This window comes from Taurulus bubalis, assembly GCF_910589615.1.
Source record: "Taurulus bubalis genome assembly, chromosome: 4".
Taxonomy (NCBI): Eukaryota; Metazoa; Chordata; class Actinopteri; order Perciformes; family Cottidae; genus Taurulus; species Taurulus bubalis.
Genome location: NC_136592.1, coordinates 26,356,165 through 26,374,673, shown reverse-complemented (window position 1 = coordinate 26,374,673; position 18,509 = coordinate 26,356,165). Strand labels below are relative to the sequence as shown.

Sequence of the window (18,509 nt, the reverse complement as noted above, 5' to 3'; positions counted from 1 at the left end):
AAGATCTAATGCATCAGGGTGCATGCAGGGTCTAAATAATGTTTGCACTGTGCAGCTGAGTCGTGTTTCTCTGGTACAGTAACGATTACAGTAGCCACTCCTGGGAAAGAGGCATTTGCAGTGCACACGATTCTTTGGTTTCATGCCGGAAACACTTTGGTCTTTTACCTTTTAGGCCTGCAAAATGCAGAAACTCGACTATGGAAACAAAGGTTGCATTAGTTGGAGACGTGTTCATTCGAGTTGTAGTACATCAAAGACGGATGGTCTTTGTAAATATTATTAAAAAGAGACAGACAATACATATGCATATATACATTTACGTTTTAGAAGTACATTATAGCGTTAAAAGATCATTTAAAAAGACCATGTGCTGTAAATGGTGTGAACTATGAACATTAATTTTACATTTGGTGGGTTTTACGCACGTCCCGCACGCGCTTAAGGCTCTTTACGTCCCCTCGTGCGTCACCGATAGCATTGATCAAGTAAAGAAAAAAAAAAAAGTGGGCGAGGTCTTTATGAAGCTACTCATTTGTTAAAGTCTTACGCAAGAGACAAGGCCTCTTTCTCTTCTTTTTTCTTTTTTAAATCACGTGTGTCAGGGCGAACCACTGGAGCTGGACTGGAAGCAGTGACAGTGGAGGGGAGAAGGAGAAAAAAAAAAGGTGCCATAGATTCGAAAACACTGCATTGCGCATATACCATGCTCCAAGTCTCCCTTTTTTTAAACGGATATGAAAGTCCTGAGTGGGATTTACCCAAAATACTCACCCAACGAGTGACCTCGTTTGTCTCATCAATTAAGGATAACTTTAAATAGGGTCGTTATTAACAGTTAAGGCCTCCATGCAGAACACCTTCACACAGCCAGAGTGCACGTGAAGCTTATAGGACAAAACATACACAAGCACGCATAAAACACACACACACACACACACACACACACACACACACACACACACACACACACACACACACACACACACACAGGAAGGAAAATACATTTCGTATTGAGTGACACTTTGCAGCAACGTTCACATTTTTTTTAAAGCGAAATCGCTCCGGCTGTCTCTGATTGGCTGAGTCAACAACATGGACGCTCAGACCTGACAGTCCAATTATAGCCCCATTAGTTGCTTAGCAACCACGTTGTTTAGCTAGCTATAAGGCGACAGTCAAACCAAACAGGCCTGTGGGCAAATACAAATAAATACATGTCTAAATTTGTGTAATAATGTATTACCATTAGATTATTTAATTGGTGTTTTCATATTTATTATTTAAAATAATTAGGCTTTTTGTTATGCCACACAGCAGTACAAGGCAGGATAAATGCCTCACATTAAAACACGATACAATTAAAAAGAAAATCTGTATATTTTTTGCTATATTAATGCACCACCCCCACGGGCCTGTGTTTCTTATATATATAAATACAGACAATTTCAATAAATAAATAATATATAATAAATGAAAATAGGCTGATATTTCATCCAGATAATCCTCGTCTGCGTTTTTCTGCAGGCTCATTGAAATTAAGTGGCCAATGCAGTGGTCTGCTAGACTGGATGTTGTGCGGATTTCACGACAGCTGATGCGGGTTTGAGGCAGTCTCCCCGCTGGGATCAGCGGTGGTTACACCGGGACACGCTGAGTCCCACTCGGGCCGTCGGTCACCCGCCGCGCGCCGCCGCGCTCCCTCCGCCTGTAAATCTCAGTCGGCGCCAGGTAAGAGGCTGAAGCGGGAGAATTAGCCGCGGCCTTGAGTTTAATTACATTGTCAACAGAGAATAATTGTAATTGATTTCTGCTCGTCTTCAAGAGTCCTCTAAACACGCGCGCGCTCGCGCACGCACGGACACACAACGTCTAGTTTTGATTCTCATGAGGATTGGAAGTGTTTCATTGCAATAAGCAACATGGTTTTGCAGAGCTTTGCGCACGTGCAGCTGAATAAAGCTCACGTGTCTGGTTCTCTGCAGCGGAATGTCCAAAATCAATGGTTGTAAAACATTGTTTTAAAAAAGGCTCTACTGATTTCTTGATTTTGGTATCCCATTTGTAGTCATTTGGATTTATGTAATTTGTTTTTTGGTGGAGACTTAAAAAGCCCTGACCAGGGAGCTGAACTCCTCGCGCTCGTTATTTACACGAGCGCGCGTAATTAATTGATCACTCCCTCTGTCTGTCGCCTGACTGATAAGAAGCCGCGTCCCTCTGAAGCAGTGGCTCCGCGTGAGGAGGTCACCCAGGGGCCCACTGCTCATCATCATCATCAAGTGTGAGGCTGATGGAGCCTCACACTTTAAGTTTGGGGGATTGTTAGTTTTAAATCAAGAATATGAAGTAAATTCTGTAAAGGTTTTTTTTTTTTTTTTTTCAATTTACAGGCAGTAAGGCAACATGGTTCACACAAAGACACACAAAAACAAAGTGTGAAGAAAAGCAACAAAAAAAACAACAGCAACTATTTAGACTTTTTATATGATCAATAATAAATGTCCATGTAAATAAACCAAAATAGACTATTCATGAAAATAGACAAAATTATTCTTTCACTATGTGCCTCATGATGGACGGCTGCCTGTTAGACGATTTACATAAATGATGTGTTCTTTCTGAACAAAAGCAGCTTCTTAAAAGCACTTTTACCACAAAAAAAAGAAATCAACAGTTTCAACGGTTCTTATTCCAGAAGAGAAATGGCTGTTCCTATGAGAGTACGTCCTATTTGTTCTCAGACCAGACTGTACAGAGAGGACACAGGAGCTGTAGACATACATCAGAGGAGGCGACTGTAAAATCACCAATAAGACAGTCAGCCCCTCAATCTGCTCCTCCTCCTCCTCTTCCTCCTCCCAGACCACTATCCTTCTCACAGTCCAGGATTCATCATCTCAGACAGAGGAGGAAGAAAGAAAGAATGAAAAACCTTTAATTGTAACCAGAGCTGCTTAATGAAGCGTGTAAAGAGGCTTCAGTCATCCCTTTTAAAGTTTAAAATGAATTTCGCATTGTCCCAGTAAACTCCTGGAAGATGGATGACGTCCCCGGTGAGATCTCACGCAGCTCAAAGTAGGACAATAAGGAGGAGGAAGTAAAGGGACATTAAGAGAAATACTGAGCAAAGGCACACAATCTCCTTAACGGAGAGTGCTGCTTTTCTTTCTTTTGTTGGACATTTTGATCAGACGGGAGACGCATGAGCGTAATGGTGCATGATGAACGTGGTCTGATGTTAAAACTGGGCTAAACTGGAATTAAAAGTTAAGGATTTTCAGGTTAGGTTACATATGTGGTTTATATATATATATATATATATATATATATATATATATATATATATATATATATATATATATATACATATATATATATATATAAGCAAGGGTCAGAGAGGAAAGAGGTTGTCGTGTGTACAGATTGTAACTACATTTCAACAAAGTTGGTCCCTACTTCACATTATTATTGGACTGCCCTTGAAACAAGGAGTACATGTAACCTTGACATCTATAAATGCTCCTTTTCAGGTTGAATCATGTTCACTTATGCTTCATTAAACACACTCACAAGGAGAACAGAGTTTAAATGTACGTCTTTTTTATTTTTATTACAAGGCACAGAAACAATCCTAACATTCCAAACATCAAAATCAAATGTTTAACTTCCACCTGTTCCCGTTTTGAGAATACAGGGTTGGTCCATTAAAAAGTGGGCTCTGTTTGCTGGATGTTATTTCACCCACGCGACGGAGGACGTTATTGCAGGCTGTATGTCTGCTTCCTGTCTCCGAGGTCAAAGGTGACCCACAGTGAGCGAGGGTCCTTCTTGTTTTTACGCACGGTGATCTTTCCCCGGAGCTCCTCCCCTGGAGAAAGAAGAAGTACCAGTATCAGTGCACAGTTTCTTTTACAATGGAGCCCACCCTCCTTTGTGTGAATTTGAGAGGATGAAAAATGAAATATCTGTTTGCGCGTCTACTTGTTCACTTAACTTCCGACAAGAGATTGTTATGTCGGTAAGGTCAACGGTCATTTAGAGTTAATTCTCGCGCTAAGGTTTCTTGTCGAACATCGACCAAGCGTTCGAGTGCAAAGAAAAAGGTGAAGACTTGGGAGAAAACGCAGAGAGTGGAGTGAAAAGCAGCAAAGATGGACTCAAAATGGTTCGTAGAGCGGCCCAGACACACCAAAAAGTCACTAAAGAACTACCGGCGACAGAGCCAGATTGCTGCAACGACTCCCCACACCAGCAGGTGGCGGTATTCTGTGCTCGTCAATCTTTTTAACCAGAAGACCTCGGACTGCGAACATACAGGCCGCTGTTGCGATAAACGCATACATTTATGTGCCCGCTGTTCTCAAGTCGCCTGCTCGTTTCTCCTCGCTTCCTTTTCTCTTCTCACGGCTTGGTTTGCTTAAACTGAAGAGCCAATCAGAGGGATGTCTCTCTCTGACGGGCTCCGTCACCAATTCAACATGCTGAGTCGGCCAACAAGGAACGACTAGCGGCAACAGGACAACGCAAAAAACATGGGCCACAGATGCTCAGCGCCGGCCTGACAGGAGAAAAAAACAACAACCTCTGATTATTTTCTTCCATGTTCACATTATGAGACCAAATGACAAAAAATGAGAAAGGAATTGAAAATACTGTATATGTGCTATATGAAGACATAAAGTTGCTGTTGTTATGTCTCAAGATCAAACTATAATTAATGAGTATTTAAGGTGGCAATACCATGTATGTGGGATGGACTCCCAAATAAACAAATAACTGTTTTTGTTGTTTTAGTTTTTCTCTCCTTGAAAACCAGTTACATTTGTCTTGGGCTGGCACAGGTTGTTTCTGGATTTAGGTTTTGTTCACCTGAAGAGAAAGTAAATAAAACTGTTATTCAGTTGATTTCCGTCTGATACCCGACCTGCGTGTATATCATGACCTTAACGTCTTCGCCTTTATATCAGACTCTTATAAAAAATAAAATAAAACAAAGATGGACAAGCTCGATCAGCGGTTCCATAACAAAAAAGGAGCAAACGAATAACCGCTCGTAAAGAAAGAGATCTTCCCGACGCCCTGCGGCAGCTCAGTGCTGCTGAGCTCAGGCCTCTGCAGCACGAGCAGAGACTCACCGGCGCTTACAGAAATGATGAAGTGCGTGAAGGCAATGTGGTTTAATGTATGTTAATAAGTGAGATGGGGCGCGAGAGTGCGTGCAGACGCGCGGAAATCTCCAGATGGCGGCGCGAGAGAGCGCGAGAGAGAGAGGGAGGAAGTGCATCTACAGAGCGACGTGCGAGCAAACGGGGAGGCCGGGAAGAGGACGCTGATGATTATGACGTGTAATCACTGATTAACTTCACGTTTGACTGCTGGAGGTAAATGAATGTTTACCCACACGGCAAACAAGCATCACACACAGACACACACAGACACACTCTCTCATCGCTGGAGGTTAGAGGAGGAGAGAAAATGCTGACTGTGGCGCTTTCTCCACCGGAGTGTTTCGCCATAGCCGCTGTCGCGTTTCACTCGTTACCATGCCAACGCCGCTGCCACCACGAGTCTTTGCTGCTGGCGCCGCTCCCGGGTGCTGCCAGTCCAGCTTGTTTTAAAGCTCCGTGATATAGTCCTCATTCTGGACTTTGGTCGGTTAAGAGGGGGACCCAAAGATCTCAGGCTGGGATCTGCCTCAAAGAAATGAGCAATTCTTTAAAAAAAATAACTCTGGGAGGCGAAGCCACAACGGTCCATTAGGAAAACACCACAATTAATCCTAAAGCATACAGTTGAGTGTAAAGATGACACGGATACAAGGACCTCTCTTCCTCGACCTAGTGAGGAAACAGACTGATGCCGGCAAAAAAAAGAAGCTATTTATCTGAATAGATTTAATGACTTTGTGAATTACTTTCAGTCGACGAAAGTAGTTCAGACAACATAAACGATTTTCGAATTTTAGTGGAAGTTACACATCATGCTCACTCTCATTCTTGTATTTGGGGTTTCTGCTAGTATTACTTCCTTAATGTTAAAATGTAACATATTCTTTCTCTGAATATACTTGAATTCAGTCTTATTTTAGCATCTGTTCTTTAAGCCCTCCTCCTGAAAGACCCAGTCTGTTTTACAGCTCTGGGTGGAGATACTCTCTACAATTCTAATGATTGTTGAATCTCACGTTTTCTGAAACCATATAAAAAAGTTTATCATATTTCACATTTTTCACATTTTGGGGCTGATAAAAGTTAAAAGAATAATTGCTTGACCTTTGAAAGAAAAAAGAAAAGAGGTGTGGGACGTTTAACCCACAAAGTAACTTCACAGAAAAAGTGTCCGACTAAGCCCTCGTGTTTCACATTAAAGTATCGTCTGTTCTGTACTCTGCTGTAATCAGTCAGACCAAACTCCCCGCGGAGGAGGCTTCAGTAAACTGGCCACTCAGATGCCGGCAGAAAGAGTTAACCATGTGTGGAAATGAGCCGGGGAACGGAGCCGGGCTTTTTTCGCCGCGATGTCGTACATCAACATGCCAGTGTCGTTAGGCACAACCGGGCCGGCAGAAAACAGCCCAACGCAGCCTCTCCCCCATGAAATTACACAGGAAATACACGGCTCGCATTAGTGGTTCATTTAAACTGTTGCCATGTACATTTTAACCATTTCCCTGGCGTTCCTACAGTATGTGCATGTGATGTTCTTTACTTCAGGAGCGCAACAATGTTAGCCACATTTCTTTGACATCCCCAGTCTACCTCCAGTCTTTTTTTGTTTTGTACACGTCTTAGGCCTTTTGCTGTTTATGTGCATAGATAGAAAGCCGAGCCGATTTGAGCCAGCTTGTCCCTTTGCAGACGCAAAGCCAGTGTGCTGAATTACAGCTGAAGGACCTGAAGGTTGGCTCGGCCGCTGCCTGTTGGACCGGCTCAAGGACCACAGGAGTTAAAAACCAGCGGGGGAACGGAGGTGAGCGAGAGGGAGTGAGCCGGGCGGGACAGGTGAGGGCGGGGAGAGCAGGAGATCTAGAACAGCTCCAGCACCACTCGGGACGGAGTCGGAGACTCGTGAAAGTGGGTGGGAACAACAACCAAAAAACACCCCTTTTGTCCAATCAGAGTCCCTTATAGGAACAAACGCCCCGTGGTAACCAGGCCACCGACTCGCCTCAAGGATCATGGGACATCTCTTGCAAATAATAATAAAATATAAAAACAAGTGACCTCCTTTTTCTGGAGTACATTAAGGAGGTAAAGCTGTGAGAGAAAAAAAAAAAAAAAGACGACCCCTCCTCTCCAATACTCGAGCTACACAAACACACCGGAGCATGACAAATGATTCGCTGTTAATTTATTACGCTGCCAGCCGCGAGGATTTGCAGGGATGTTTTGTTCCGGCCTGCTGCGTGCGTGCCTTCTCTCTCTCCTGCCGGCGCCTCCCACAGAAGCGCAGCCTCGGAGTTAATTACTGCTGCACTCGTACAAAACACACATCAAATGGGATTCGGTCTCTCGCCGTGATGAATCACCACGGACACAGTTGGTATTAAAACGAACCGACTGGATGTTTATGCCCTGGCCGATGCAGCCGATCACAGCTGAATGTGCTTCTCAGTCAACACCCAGGAGGAGAGGCCACTGTGTGTGTGTGTGTGTGTGTGTGTGTGTGTGTGTGTGTGTGTGTGTGTGTGTGAGAGAGAGAGAGTGAAAGAGTTTTGTGATCTTCAAGGTGACTTTAGGAAGTTTTCTCTTACAGCCAGAGGGGAGTTTAGTATAGAAGCATTCAAGTACTTTTGTGGATTTTAGTGTGTGAAGGAACAGTGTGTGTGTGTGTGTGTGTGTGTGTGTGTGTGTGTGTGTGTGTGTTATAAAGTACTCCATAGGAGTCTAGCAGGAAGCCGGAATGCTGTTAAAAACTCAATTTCTGGTTTACGGCCCCTGGAGGAGGCTGGGGACCGTCAGGGTGCCGGGGTGGAGCGAGCTCATCAATAACACGCCGCTCACTCCCTCAACTCGCACTCTTCCTCCTTCGCTTTGTTATTCCTATAAACTTGTCGTCGTCCTCCTCGCACGTGGCGCGGCCCACGTATGAAGCACGGACTGAGCGGCTCCTTATACTCGACGTCGGTTTGAGCCGAGACTTGGTTGAGAGCTTCGGCATGTGTGCGCCGCGTGTCTCTCGGCTAATGCTGTGATTTGTCACTATGCCCCCAAGTAATCCCGAGAGCCCAGATGCTCTGCTGACTGCGAGATGAGGCTCACAGTTCAAAAAGACAGAGAGAGACAGAGAGAGTAAGGAAGGAAAAATCTGATTTAAATTGTGTGTACGTGTTGCACAAATTTGTAAGTTTGCAGCCCTGTCTCCTACAAATTACATTGGGAGGGGGGATAGAGAGAGAGGTATGTTTTTTTTCTTCTCCTGGACTAGGTGGCAGTTTGACATATGTGGTCAACATTGTAAATGTAAAAAAAAAAAACGCAACAAAATCATTTTTAAAATAAGTTTGTTACATTATTTAGGTTACGGACAGACACATTAAAAAACGGCGGCCTCTGGGGGTGAAAGTCCTGTGTTTGTTCGACCCGATCATCCATCTTTAACTCGGCCTCCGCAGACTATGATCGCAAACGTATTTGTGATGCGTCAAAACGGGTCGAAAATGCGAAACACAATTCAGTTTCATTGTTCATGGGAAAGCAACTTTTCGGAGACCAGGCTGGCATTTGATACAAAACAGACTTGTATTTGTTAAAGTATGAAAAGAAGACGTATAAGACGTACCATGTTGTTTTTTTTACACTGCAGAAACAGCAAACTAATTATTTCACTATCATTAGTTTAAATGCATAGTGTGTTTTAAGGGCCGTGGGGTCATCAAAATCTAAAATCATGATCCACCATGCCTGTGTATTAAGAAATAATTATCCGTCGATCTAATGATTATTTATACCCACTTATGCAGGGAACTGGAGCGATGGGGCACACAGAGACAGTTCACCAAAGACCTACTGACAGTTTAGTGTTTCCAGTCCACTCCGCTTCGAGTCAAACGGGGAACGGAGCCTGATGTGCCGCGCCAGAGATAACCAAATGAAATGCGCGTCTACTTCTGTCCCGTGTTAGCGTCCTGTCGTCGTCAGCTCTCACGCTCGGCTGCGTTTATCTGACCCGGTGGAGCGCGGCGATAAGCGTTTTGAGTGCCGTCAGAAGGTTTTGGCGGTTTCTTATCGCCCCGGCTGAGCGGGGTTCAGGGCCGCCGGACATCAAGCGCCTCCGCAGGTCATTTATTACAGTACACTCTATCCAATATCTGGTCAGCAAGTGGACAGACGCTCCCCGGGCTCATCCGTCCCCACATCAGCGGACGCATCTGCGATTCCCATTATGATAACGGCCTCGAGCGAACAGCAGCAACGCACACAGTCTTTCTCACGGCATATACCATGACTGAGCACTGGTGTAACAGAGAAAGTGACCATTATACACCGTATACCAAAAACGATAAAGTTTTGTCTGGTTTCTAGTTCAAAGCTTTGACCTTTTCTGATCTAAAATCCCTCAGACTGGTCCTTCCTGGGACCAATGCTCCAGCACACACAGGAAGTGATGCATTTATGAGATGAAATGGTTTCAAAAGGTGAAAAGTCAGGACAAGATGCTAGTGTGACTATTTACTTTGCCTTCCTATGAAAGACAGACTAAGTTACTTTTGCTAAACAACAGCGCAGCAGTAAATGTTCAAAACATAGTGGAACAGTAGCACAAGTTGAGAAGACTGCGCTAAATAGTCGTATTAGTCTCCATGAGCTAGAAGGCCTCCCGGACCAAGTATAACCTGTTTCATGCTCCTTGCGGGCGCCGTGGACGGTGGCGATATTATCGCCATTTTTTCCCCCGCAATCAGCATTGAGCAATCAGACGTTTGGCCTTAATGAGCATGAAATAGGTTTGATGCTGTGGCAGCAAAACCTTTCAGTCGATATATTTAGGCAAAGGTGCTTTCTTTTATTATTGCTAATGGGAAGTGGAACACATTTTTTAGTGGTAAGACGAGAAGTGTGCAATTCCTTCTATTAAAAGTAGTCTCTAACATCGTTTTAAGATGTAGTCCACTGTGTTAGACATCGACTGGTGATTTAACATACTGTACTTTCCTAAGTACGTCAATGTCATAACAAGGTTTTTGTGATATTTTCTTTTTTGAAGTTGATTAGATTTGTTAGGCCAACTATATTTTCCACTACAGTAAAAAAATAAAAATTGACTAAAGTTTCCACGTTCACGGCCGGTTGATGATATTTTCACCACAGACCAACAGCAAACACGACAGATGCTCTGTCGTGTTTGCTGGAGTTTGAACCTGCAGACAGTTACTTCAAAAGAACATCCACACTGCTGAGCCGCACCGGCTCAAAAATACTTAAATTTGCTGACATGCCGATTCTCCTAATATTTCACCGGCCAGTTACAAAGCGCCGCTCTTGTAGCGTGTCATGACTCAGAGGCCTACAACCGGGCTATAAGATTAAGTTTTACATGCTGCCTCTTGATGGCCGAGTGTGATTTGTTTTGATCCCTGGCTGTCTCCGCGGGTGACAGATAACGGGTGTCATCCAGCCCGACTACATCTCCACCGTAGACAGATCACCTGCCGCAGCTCGCTACGACGCACCGTCAGATAGGCAAATAAAACCACGAGAGAAAAATAGACCCGCACGACGCTAACCTCGATGAAACACAAGACGGGACACGCGTGTAAACTCTTAGAATATGTACGCGAGAGCTGACTAAAGTACAAAACCTCCCGGTACATGTTGCATGTTGAGTGTTTTGTAGTCGTGTGTGTGTGTGTGTGTGTGTGTGTGTGTGTGTGTGTGTGTGTGTGTGTGTGTGTGTGTGTGTGTCACTGACCTGCTTGGACAGAGACCGGCCTCTCCAGGAGGAAGACTGTCTGTTTCCAGTGTGTCTTTGTGGCCAGAGGACCCGTGGAGAACATCACCTGATAATACGTGAAAAAAAAGAAGAGCATAAACATCACAAACCGATGCTCCTTATGGCAAAAGCTAAACAACTTGTGGATGTTTCAGGACATGAATTTTCAAATCTATAAAAAAACACAAAAGCAATGAGCCTTAATTTGAGCCTAAATGGGAAACCATGTTATTCACATGCTCGTTGTTTAATGCGAGTCCTTGCGATCTAGTTACGGAAAAGAGAAATAAAGTTGAAATCAATAAACCTGGAAGGACTCAAAACACAAGTGTCACATTCTCAAAAACACAAAAAAAACTATTAGAGGTTCTGCAGGAGTCTTGTTTGTATTAAAATTAAGCTGCACAAGAGCTTCTTCTATTTCATGCTTTCTATTGGGGGTCAATCCACTCCTAAACTAAAACCATTCATTGCTGAGTCTGCAGTATAAATGAAACCTAATTGCACTGTATTTATGAAGCAAACACATCATACCACGTTACATTGCTCCAGTCTTAGCTGCTGCTAGAGATGGGCATTTAGTGGGCCGTCCACAGCGTGCAGTTTGAGTCTCAGGTACAATAGGAAGTGCAATCACGGGGCATATCTATGCTGCTCACAGAGCTTGGCGGTCGGCTGTTCCAACTGGCCGGCTCTGCTGGGTAAGTGCTTATATCAGCAGTCGGCTAGGACGCCCGTCGATTGCCAGCGAACGCCTCGGGGAGGAGGAACACGCCAAAGCGTGAACATAATTGAGTTTCCGTTAAATGGCTTGGCCGTGGCCGCCGCCGCTTACCTTGTTGCCGCAGCCTTTGTCAAAGAAAATGTCAAAGTAGCCGACAATTGCCTGCAATGAAATATGAGGGGCGTGTTAGAATGTGACAGAGCGATAAACCCCTGCATTTGTTTGACTACGCTGCAACTCTTGACATGCGGCGCTGAGAGAGGCGGGAGGTCTCGGGGTTTTAATGAGCAAAATAATGAATGAGTTGAGGAACAAGGCAGTAAAACCACACTGGGAACACATTTTACTGTTCAAATATTTACAGATATCTTTACAGTACTTACCTAGCTTCAAGGAGGACAAGAATTTAGATGAGTTCACTTGACATGCGTACCATTGCATTATGTGCCTGTGTGTGGGTGGTCTGGGAACTATATGGGCTTCCCTGTTACAGCGAGTGTGACTCCTATCTTCAAACCAAGTGGGCTTCTCCTGGAGGCTGAGTCAACAACAACCTCATCTGGGAGACTTGTCATAGGACAAAAGAAGAAAAAAAAAATGATGTGGCCGCCTCCAACGACACAGAGGCAATTTTGCTGACAATGACAAAAAGAATTCCAGCTTGTTACATAAAATTAGCAAAGGTGGCTATTTTGGTGACAGCAAAGTGAAAACGCTCGGCACAGAGGAGGAATGGGTACACGACAATAAACACTAATGTGTTTTTTTTTTCTTTTTTCAAATGAACAGGAAGGTGTGTGTTCATCTGAATAATGCCCACTAAGGGAAAAGCAAATTAGACAACTGACAAATCTGTGCTCCAAGGGAATCCATTGTTATGTAGACAGTAGTTTGGCAAGCCAAAGAAGAAGAAACTAGAACTCAGACTTCTTTTCCTTCCATATTGGGGTTTCCAATTCACAAAATGCCTGCATGTTAATGTAGTCTTTTTGTAAAACACACTCTGCTGATGTGGATTTGCAGAGCTATATACACAACTAAGTAAACACCAATTCACACATCGACAACGGACTGAAGGGAGAGTCCCGGGTCCAGAGTGCCTGTAGGTGACCGCTGTCAGATATGTGAGGTAAAAACCACCCCCGGGCTTGTTTTCCTCCCATTTCTCTCCCCCCACCGGAGGAAGAGAGAGGCAGTCTATCAATCTCAGGAGCGCACTTGTAGTGGCAATGATGCAGAACTAATAGCTTTTAATCCTGACGCAGCTGACAACTTGGAGGCCAGCTCTCTGAGACAAAGAAGAGCCGAATCAATGGAGGGGGGGGGGGGGGGGGAGGAGGAGAGAACAGGGGGACAGGAGAGAGGAAAGAAGACAGTAGAGACATGAAAACAGACATGGGGAAGACATACAGGACATAGGAGCAGGAAAAGGGAAAGTGGCTGTAATATAATGTGAAAGCTGGGGAAACGGTTTCCTAGTTATTGACTTTTTTTTTTTAAACATCTGTTCACAGCTTCTATAAAAGCCTCCAAAATTGTATTTAAATCGCTTCTATAAAAAACTGGCCAAGAGCGATAAATTTTTCCATTGCGCATCTACACACAGCACACACACATGCAGACACACACAGACTCAGATTATCCGGATGCCGTGTCCAACACAATCCAACACACAGAGGCTTCAATCAACCTTTATCGACTCAGACAGACAGGGGCGGAACGCTAGCTCACAACCAAACCGCCAAGAAAAGAACCCGAAGTGGATAAAAGAGCATGTCAACCCCAATGCAATTATGGCTTCTAATGAACGCCACGGAGACGCTCGGTACCGAGGTAATTAGGAAATTAGCCGTAATTACTCGTCAGGCAGAGCTGGATTCACCCCTCCTAGCCGGGGAGGCAGAGATCATCCTCAATGCGCCTCGCCCGTGACAACGCTTCGTAAGCGAGATTGATTGTCACTTCGGCGTTTGTGCAACTTTCACACAACAGCGAGACGGGCAATTTATAATGTGGGGCACTGAGTGAAACTTGCAAATACAAAAAACTAATGTAAACGGGAGAAGCTCGACCCCTCGTTTCTCCATTAACATCACATTTGGGAGAAGAAGAAAAAGTATAAAACACTAGAGATGTGTAAGCAATAAGCAATAAAGACCTTGATGACTCACATCTGATACAGACTGTACCGAGCCGATAGCTGATCACCGCTTTTAATGCCCTCTGATTTAAACGGGGCCGAAGGAAAGATAGTTTCTCAAACTTCTTGGGGCCCATTGAAAGAACTTAATGATGGCTTTAAGGCACCCAGTAAGACGGCATATCCAGATTCAAACTTTCACTCCAGATGGGAACTAAAAACAGTCATTCAACAGCAGAAAGGGGTTCAGCTGCAGCAATCTTCACTTGTACTATGTAAAACCACCTATGTAAGTACATACTGCAGTATTTTGTTTCTGACTTTTGCTTGATTGCCCTCTTTTAGCTCCATCTCTCAAACATCGATTGATACGCACGCAGCCTTTGACCCATCAATGCTTATTAAGTTGTAATGGCCAACTTGTCAGAAAACATTTGTTTTCCATCTACGCAACAGTCATGTTCATGTCCACCTTTTGAAGACCAATATATATTTATTTTTTGATAACAAAAATATCAGACTCTTTAGCTTGCTTTACGTTCCACTTCCCTCACTTGGTTATTGTTAACTTGCGAACTCAGTCAGCTGTTTGGTGCTGGAGATGTAGTGCAATGAGCTATCAGAGGTTCTTTGCTAAAAACGGCACCCTGTTTGAAGGAAATCAGGTTCATCAGTGCTGAAACTGAACAGTAAATGTGCCGTGTCAGCAAAACAATGAGCTGAAAGAGGCTAAAAATGTCCGAGTTGGTGATCACTTTCTGCAACTCGAGCCAGTTCTGTAGTGACTCGAGATCGGTCTTGGTCTCTGAAGACTAAAAAGCACTTTTCGAAGGCCTCGTCTCATACAAAAAGGATTTTATCTCAAGACCACAACAAATCGCCTGATGTATTTGTTGACATCCACACTGTGATTGTTCATAGAAGACATTTCTCATTGTACACAGACAGACAGAAATATACGTGGCAATAAGAGAGGTGAATGAGGAACTCTATGTGGGTTTTTTTTAATGGGAATGTGGATCTTTCAGACCAATTTGAGAAGCAACAATAGTTTGCACGTTCCACATTTTATTGTAATGTTCTTGACTCGATCCAGCCCTGCCTTGGCCTTGGCCTTAGTCTGGATACACTCTGGTCTTGGTCATGACTTGGTCTTGGTTCGGGGAGACTACAACACTGCTGTGAGCGACGGATTTCACACTACACAAAGTCATTTGATTTAAAACCCCAAAACATGACCACTGTTCCGGTTGTCGCCTTGCACTTGAATGATCAGAAACTTTAAATTAAAACATGTGTGTTCCATTAAATTATGATAATTTTAACAAACAACCCTGTTATTAAATTGTATCTGAGGCCTGCGTTTCCCAGCAGATGATGGACGAAGAGAGTGAGGGAGGTGTAAAGAGGCGAGAGAGACAAACAGAGAGTGCAAGAAGGAGAAAAGTGGGTAAACTTAACACACACACACAAAAAATCAGAACGAGCGCTTTTCATTTTCATCAGCGTTTAGCCTTGGGCCCCGGCTCTGTCTGTGATAAGTGATGACAGTGGGCTTCCTGACGGAGGAGGCTCCGCTACACTGCAGCTCTCCGGCCCCCATTCTCTGGGAAGAGTGGGGATGGGGAGGGGGGATTAATAATTATCATCATGGATAACACCAACAGGGGAGCAATTCATCATCGCTCCCCTTTCGCCCGGCTGTGTGTCAGCGAGCTGCGTGGCCCGGCCAGATACTATTATACGACGTAGGGGGAGTTAAGGGGAGGGAAAGGAGGGAGGGGGAGGGAGAAGAGAGGGCTAATGCGCTTTTGATGGGGTTTATCCAGGCGTGGAGGCTTCCAGCAGGACCACCTCACGGGCGGGTTGGTGTGAACACCCCCCCTCCCCACCCGACTGCTGCCACTCCGGGGAGGTGGAGCACGAATCGGACACGGCCGCAGCGCACCTCCAGTCGCCGTTCCTCACTCTAGAACACATGAAACAACTGAACTGTGACATTTAGAGGCGCTCCAGATTCACGCCGACTGTGGTCAGCTGAGCCGTGTTCACTGTTATCTCGAGGAACAAAAAGCAATGGACACAGTTGAGGTGAAAATGGGCGCTTTGTTCCCCCATTTCATGACAAATGGTCACAATAACTTTTTCTGTTCTAGAGATTTGGGAAAAACTAACTCTGGCCACATTTCCTCCTGCAGCGTTTCCTAAAAATAAACAATTTTGAAGTCATGTCTCAAACCTCAAAGCCTTTCAATGCTACTAGATGTGATCGCCTAGACAGCATGTCATCATGACCAGTATTTTATGGAGGATGACGAGCTCGACCACTACTGCTGATAAACAGAGAGGAGCAGGTCAACCTTCATGTGTGCTCATGCAGTTATATTATATCAATAATATGGGATATTCAGTAAATTCCTGGGAGCACCTTTGATGGAAACGTATTTACTGTAACCACCATCCCGCTTCGTGATTGCTCACATTCTTCCCAATGCCGTTAGACAACCTTCACTGTGCTTGAAATTGATGCATCTAGCTCATGTTGGATGACAGGGTGATAATGAAATAATTTTTTCTTTTGTTGAGATGTTGCTGTTCTTGCCGCGATGTGTGTTTAGACACACGTTCAGTTGTGTGCTTCTTCCGTGATGGATTTCTCCGTGTATAACTGGTAAAACGGGTCCAAATGATTGAGTCTCTTGTGATCTGTCAATCATTTGTAAAGCACTTTCAATTGCATTTGATTTGCTTGAAAGATGCTATATAAATAAAACGTAATAGATCAATTAAAGGATCTTGAGCTGCAGTTCATCTAGTGGCCACCAGAGGCTGGCTCCTAAAAGGAACGTCGACAATATATTTGAAAAAATCTGCGGTTTAACTCCTGCTAGCAGTACCGTTGTTGTGCGTTCCTGCGGGTCTCTGGTTTAGTGGACAGTTGAGTCTCCATAGATTTCCCAGTAGACAGTTTTTAAAACCAAATCAAGATTAATGCCGCAGAACCAAAAACCTGGCATTCACATTACCCACAATGCAATTTAACCGCATACCGTCTGGTAGCACCTCTAGCACCTTACGAACGTTACCAAGGAAAAACTAATTTCAAACAAATCTGCACCACCATTAAATATATTCCAGCACAGTACATATTTTTACCCAAAGCTTGTAAACCGACTGAAGCGGTGCATTTCCCCTTTAACTCCTAGGACGTCAACATAAATCAGGATGTAGAACATTTGTTGATAGCCGACTGGAAATAGCCTGCCAAAACCGTTCTTATTAGCAGTCAGATGATCACCTAACTCTGAATGTTCGTACTGTTGAGACCTAAAGAGTGGATTTTTTCCATTAACATTTCCTTCGTAAATGTGCTGAAAATCGTCCTTGAAGTTGACGAGTGCCTGCCCCGACACTCCAGAAGGCCACCATCGCCCCCACACACACACACACACACACAATTTAAATGTGATGGAAAGCAGGCTAGAGATGGATTGCAGGGACATATTCCTGTGAAGCGCTACAGTAGCTACATCAGCAGCAGTGAGACAGCAGTGTTAAAATTAATTACAGACAGAAACTTATTCTTTTCTGCAACACCTTCAGCATAATGTTCTGCCTTAACGCAGGGACGATTCTACAGTTCAGGCAAATGGATAATGGCGCTGTGGGGATAAAAAAAAAAAGGAGGCATAGATGGGTATAGATGCCCTGAGAGAATTTCTGATCCAAGTTTTAACGAAAGTTTCAGCACATATATATCCTGTACCAGGCATCACGGCTTGCAAAAGCAGACACGATGTATACAAGAGCGTGTGAGATGTAAAAACGGAGGCGAGGAAAAAAAAAATAGAAAGAGGATTTGTCTTGTGTGTGTGAACGGCGCAGACGCATGGGGTTGTGCTGTTCATTTAATGCAAGGTTAGGCAGGCCGAGCTGATGAATGGACTGTTGACAGGAGAACAAAAGCAGGCGCTCCATCACAGGACGGGAGGCGCAGCAGCTCTCCCTCACCGATCCACCGGAGCACTGGTCCAGGAGCGGTTTACCCTTCACACATCCTAGCCTTAACTGCTACTGAGGGGCTGCAGCCGATACTGACTAGAGATCAGTATCCGTACGGTAGCCCCACACTAGCTCCTGCAGGTCAATAACCCATCTGTAAACCCAGGGACAGGAGCAGGCTGGACGCAGGAGGCGGGCCTCTACAACGTGTACGAACTCTCGAGGAATACTCGCGTTATACAAAGCCAGAGGCACCTGGATAAAAGTCTGATAGCGCGACTGAATAATAACTCATATACATGACGTGCAAAGACACATACGGTGCGTGTATGCTCCTGCACAATAACTGAGGATGATTGGAAGAAATAGGAAGAACGTGGGGAAAGAGTGGTTGTGCGCCCAAAAAAACAATGGGATAGGATGCGATCCCATCATCTGTTTTGCTGCAGGACCCCGAACATGACTGGACTCATACCCTAGATATAGAAACTGGATGTTTTCAATTACAGAGCACAAAGGGACAGGAAAAATGAGAGGATGTTTACAAATCCCATTAAATTCACCGGCCTTACCCTGGGAGCGCGGGCCAGATAATAACCACCTATTGATTGTCCATTAAACCAATACGCCAGGCAGTGCAGGGAACACTGCAGCGCAACACAAAGCTGCTCCCACACAATGGGCTTTTTCTACAGACGGATCACTTCT

General features: G+C 44.4%; 1 protein-coding gene across 1 annotated transcript in view; it reads right to left on the bottom strand.

Annotated features, from left to right (window-relative positions):
• Positions 1-3,598: 3,598 nt before the first annotated feature.
• Positions 3,599-18,509, bottom strand: part of prmt3 (protein arginine methyltransferase 3) — a 45,618-nt gene continuing 30,707 nt past the window's right edge. The window contains exons 14-16 of the mRNA XM_079216443.1: positions 11,771-11,821; positions 10,915-11,002; positions 3,599-3,871 (exon numbers count right to left, since the gene is read on the bottom strand). Of these exons, the coding sequence (XP_079072569.1) occupies positions 3,762-3,871; positions 10,915-11,002; positions 11,771-11,821 (249 nt within the window). The 3' untranslated portion in view covers positions 3,599-3,761. The remainder of the gene's footprint in view (positions 3,872-10,914; positions 11,003-11,770; positions 11,822-18,509) is intronic.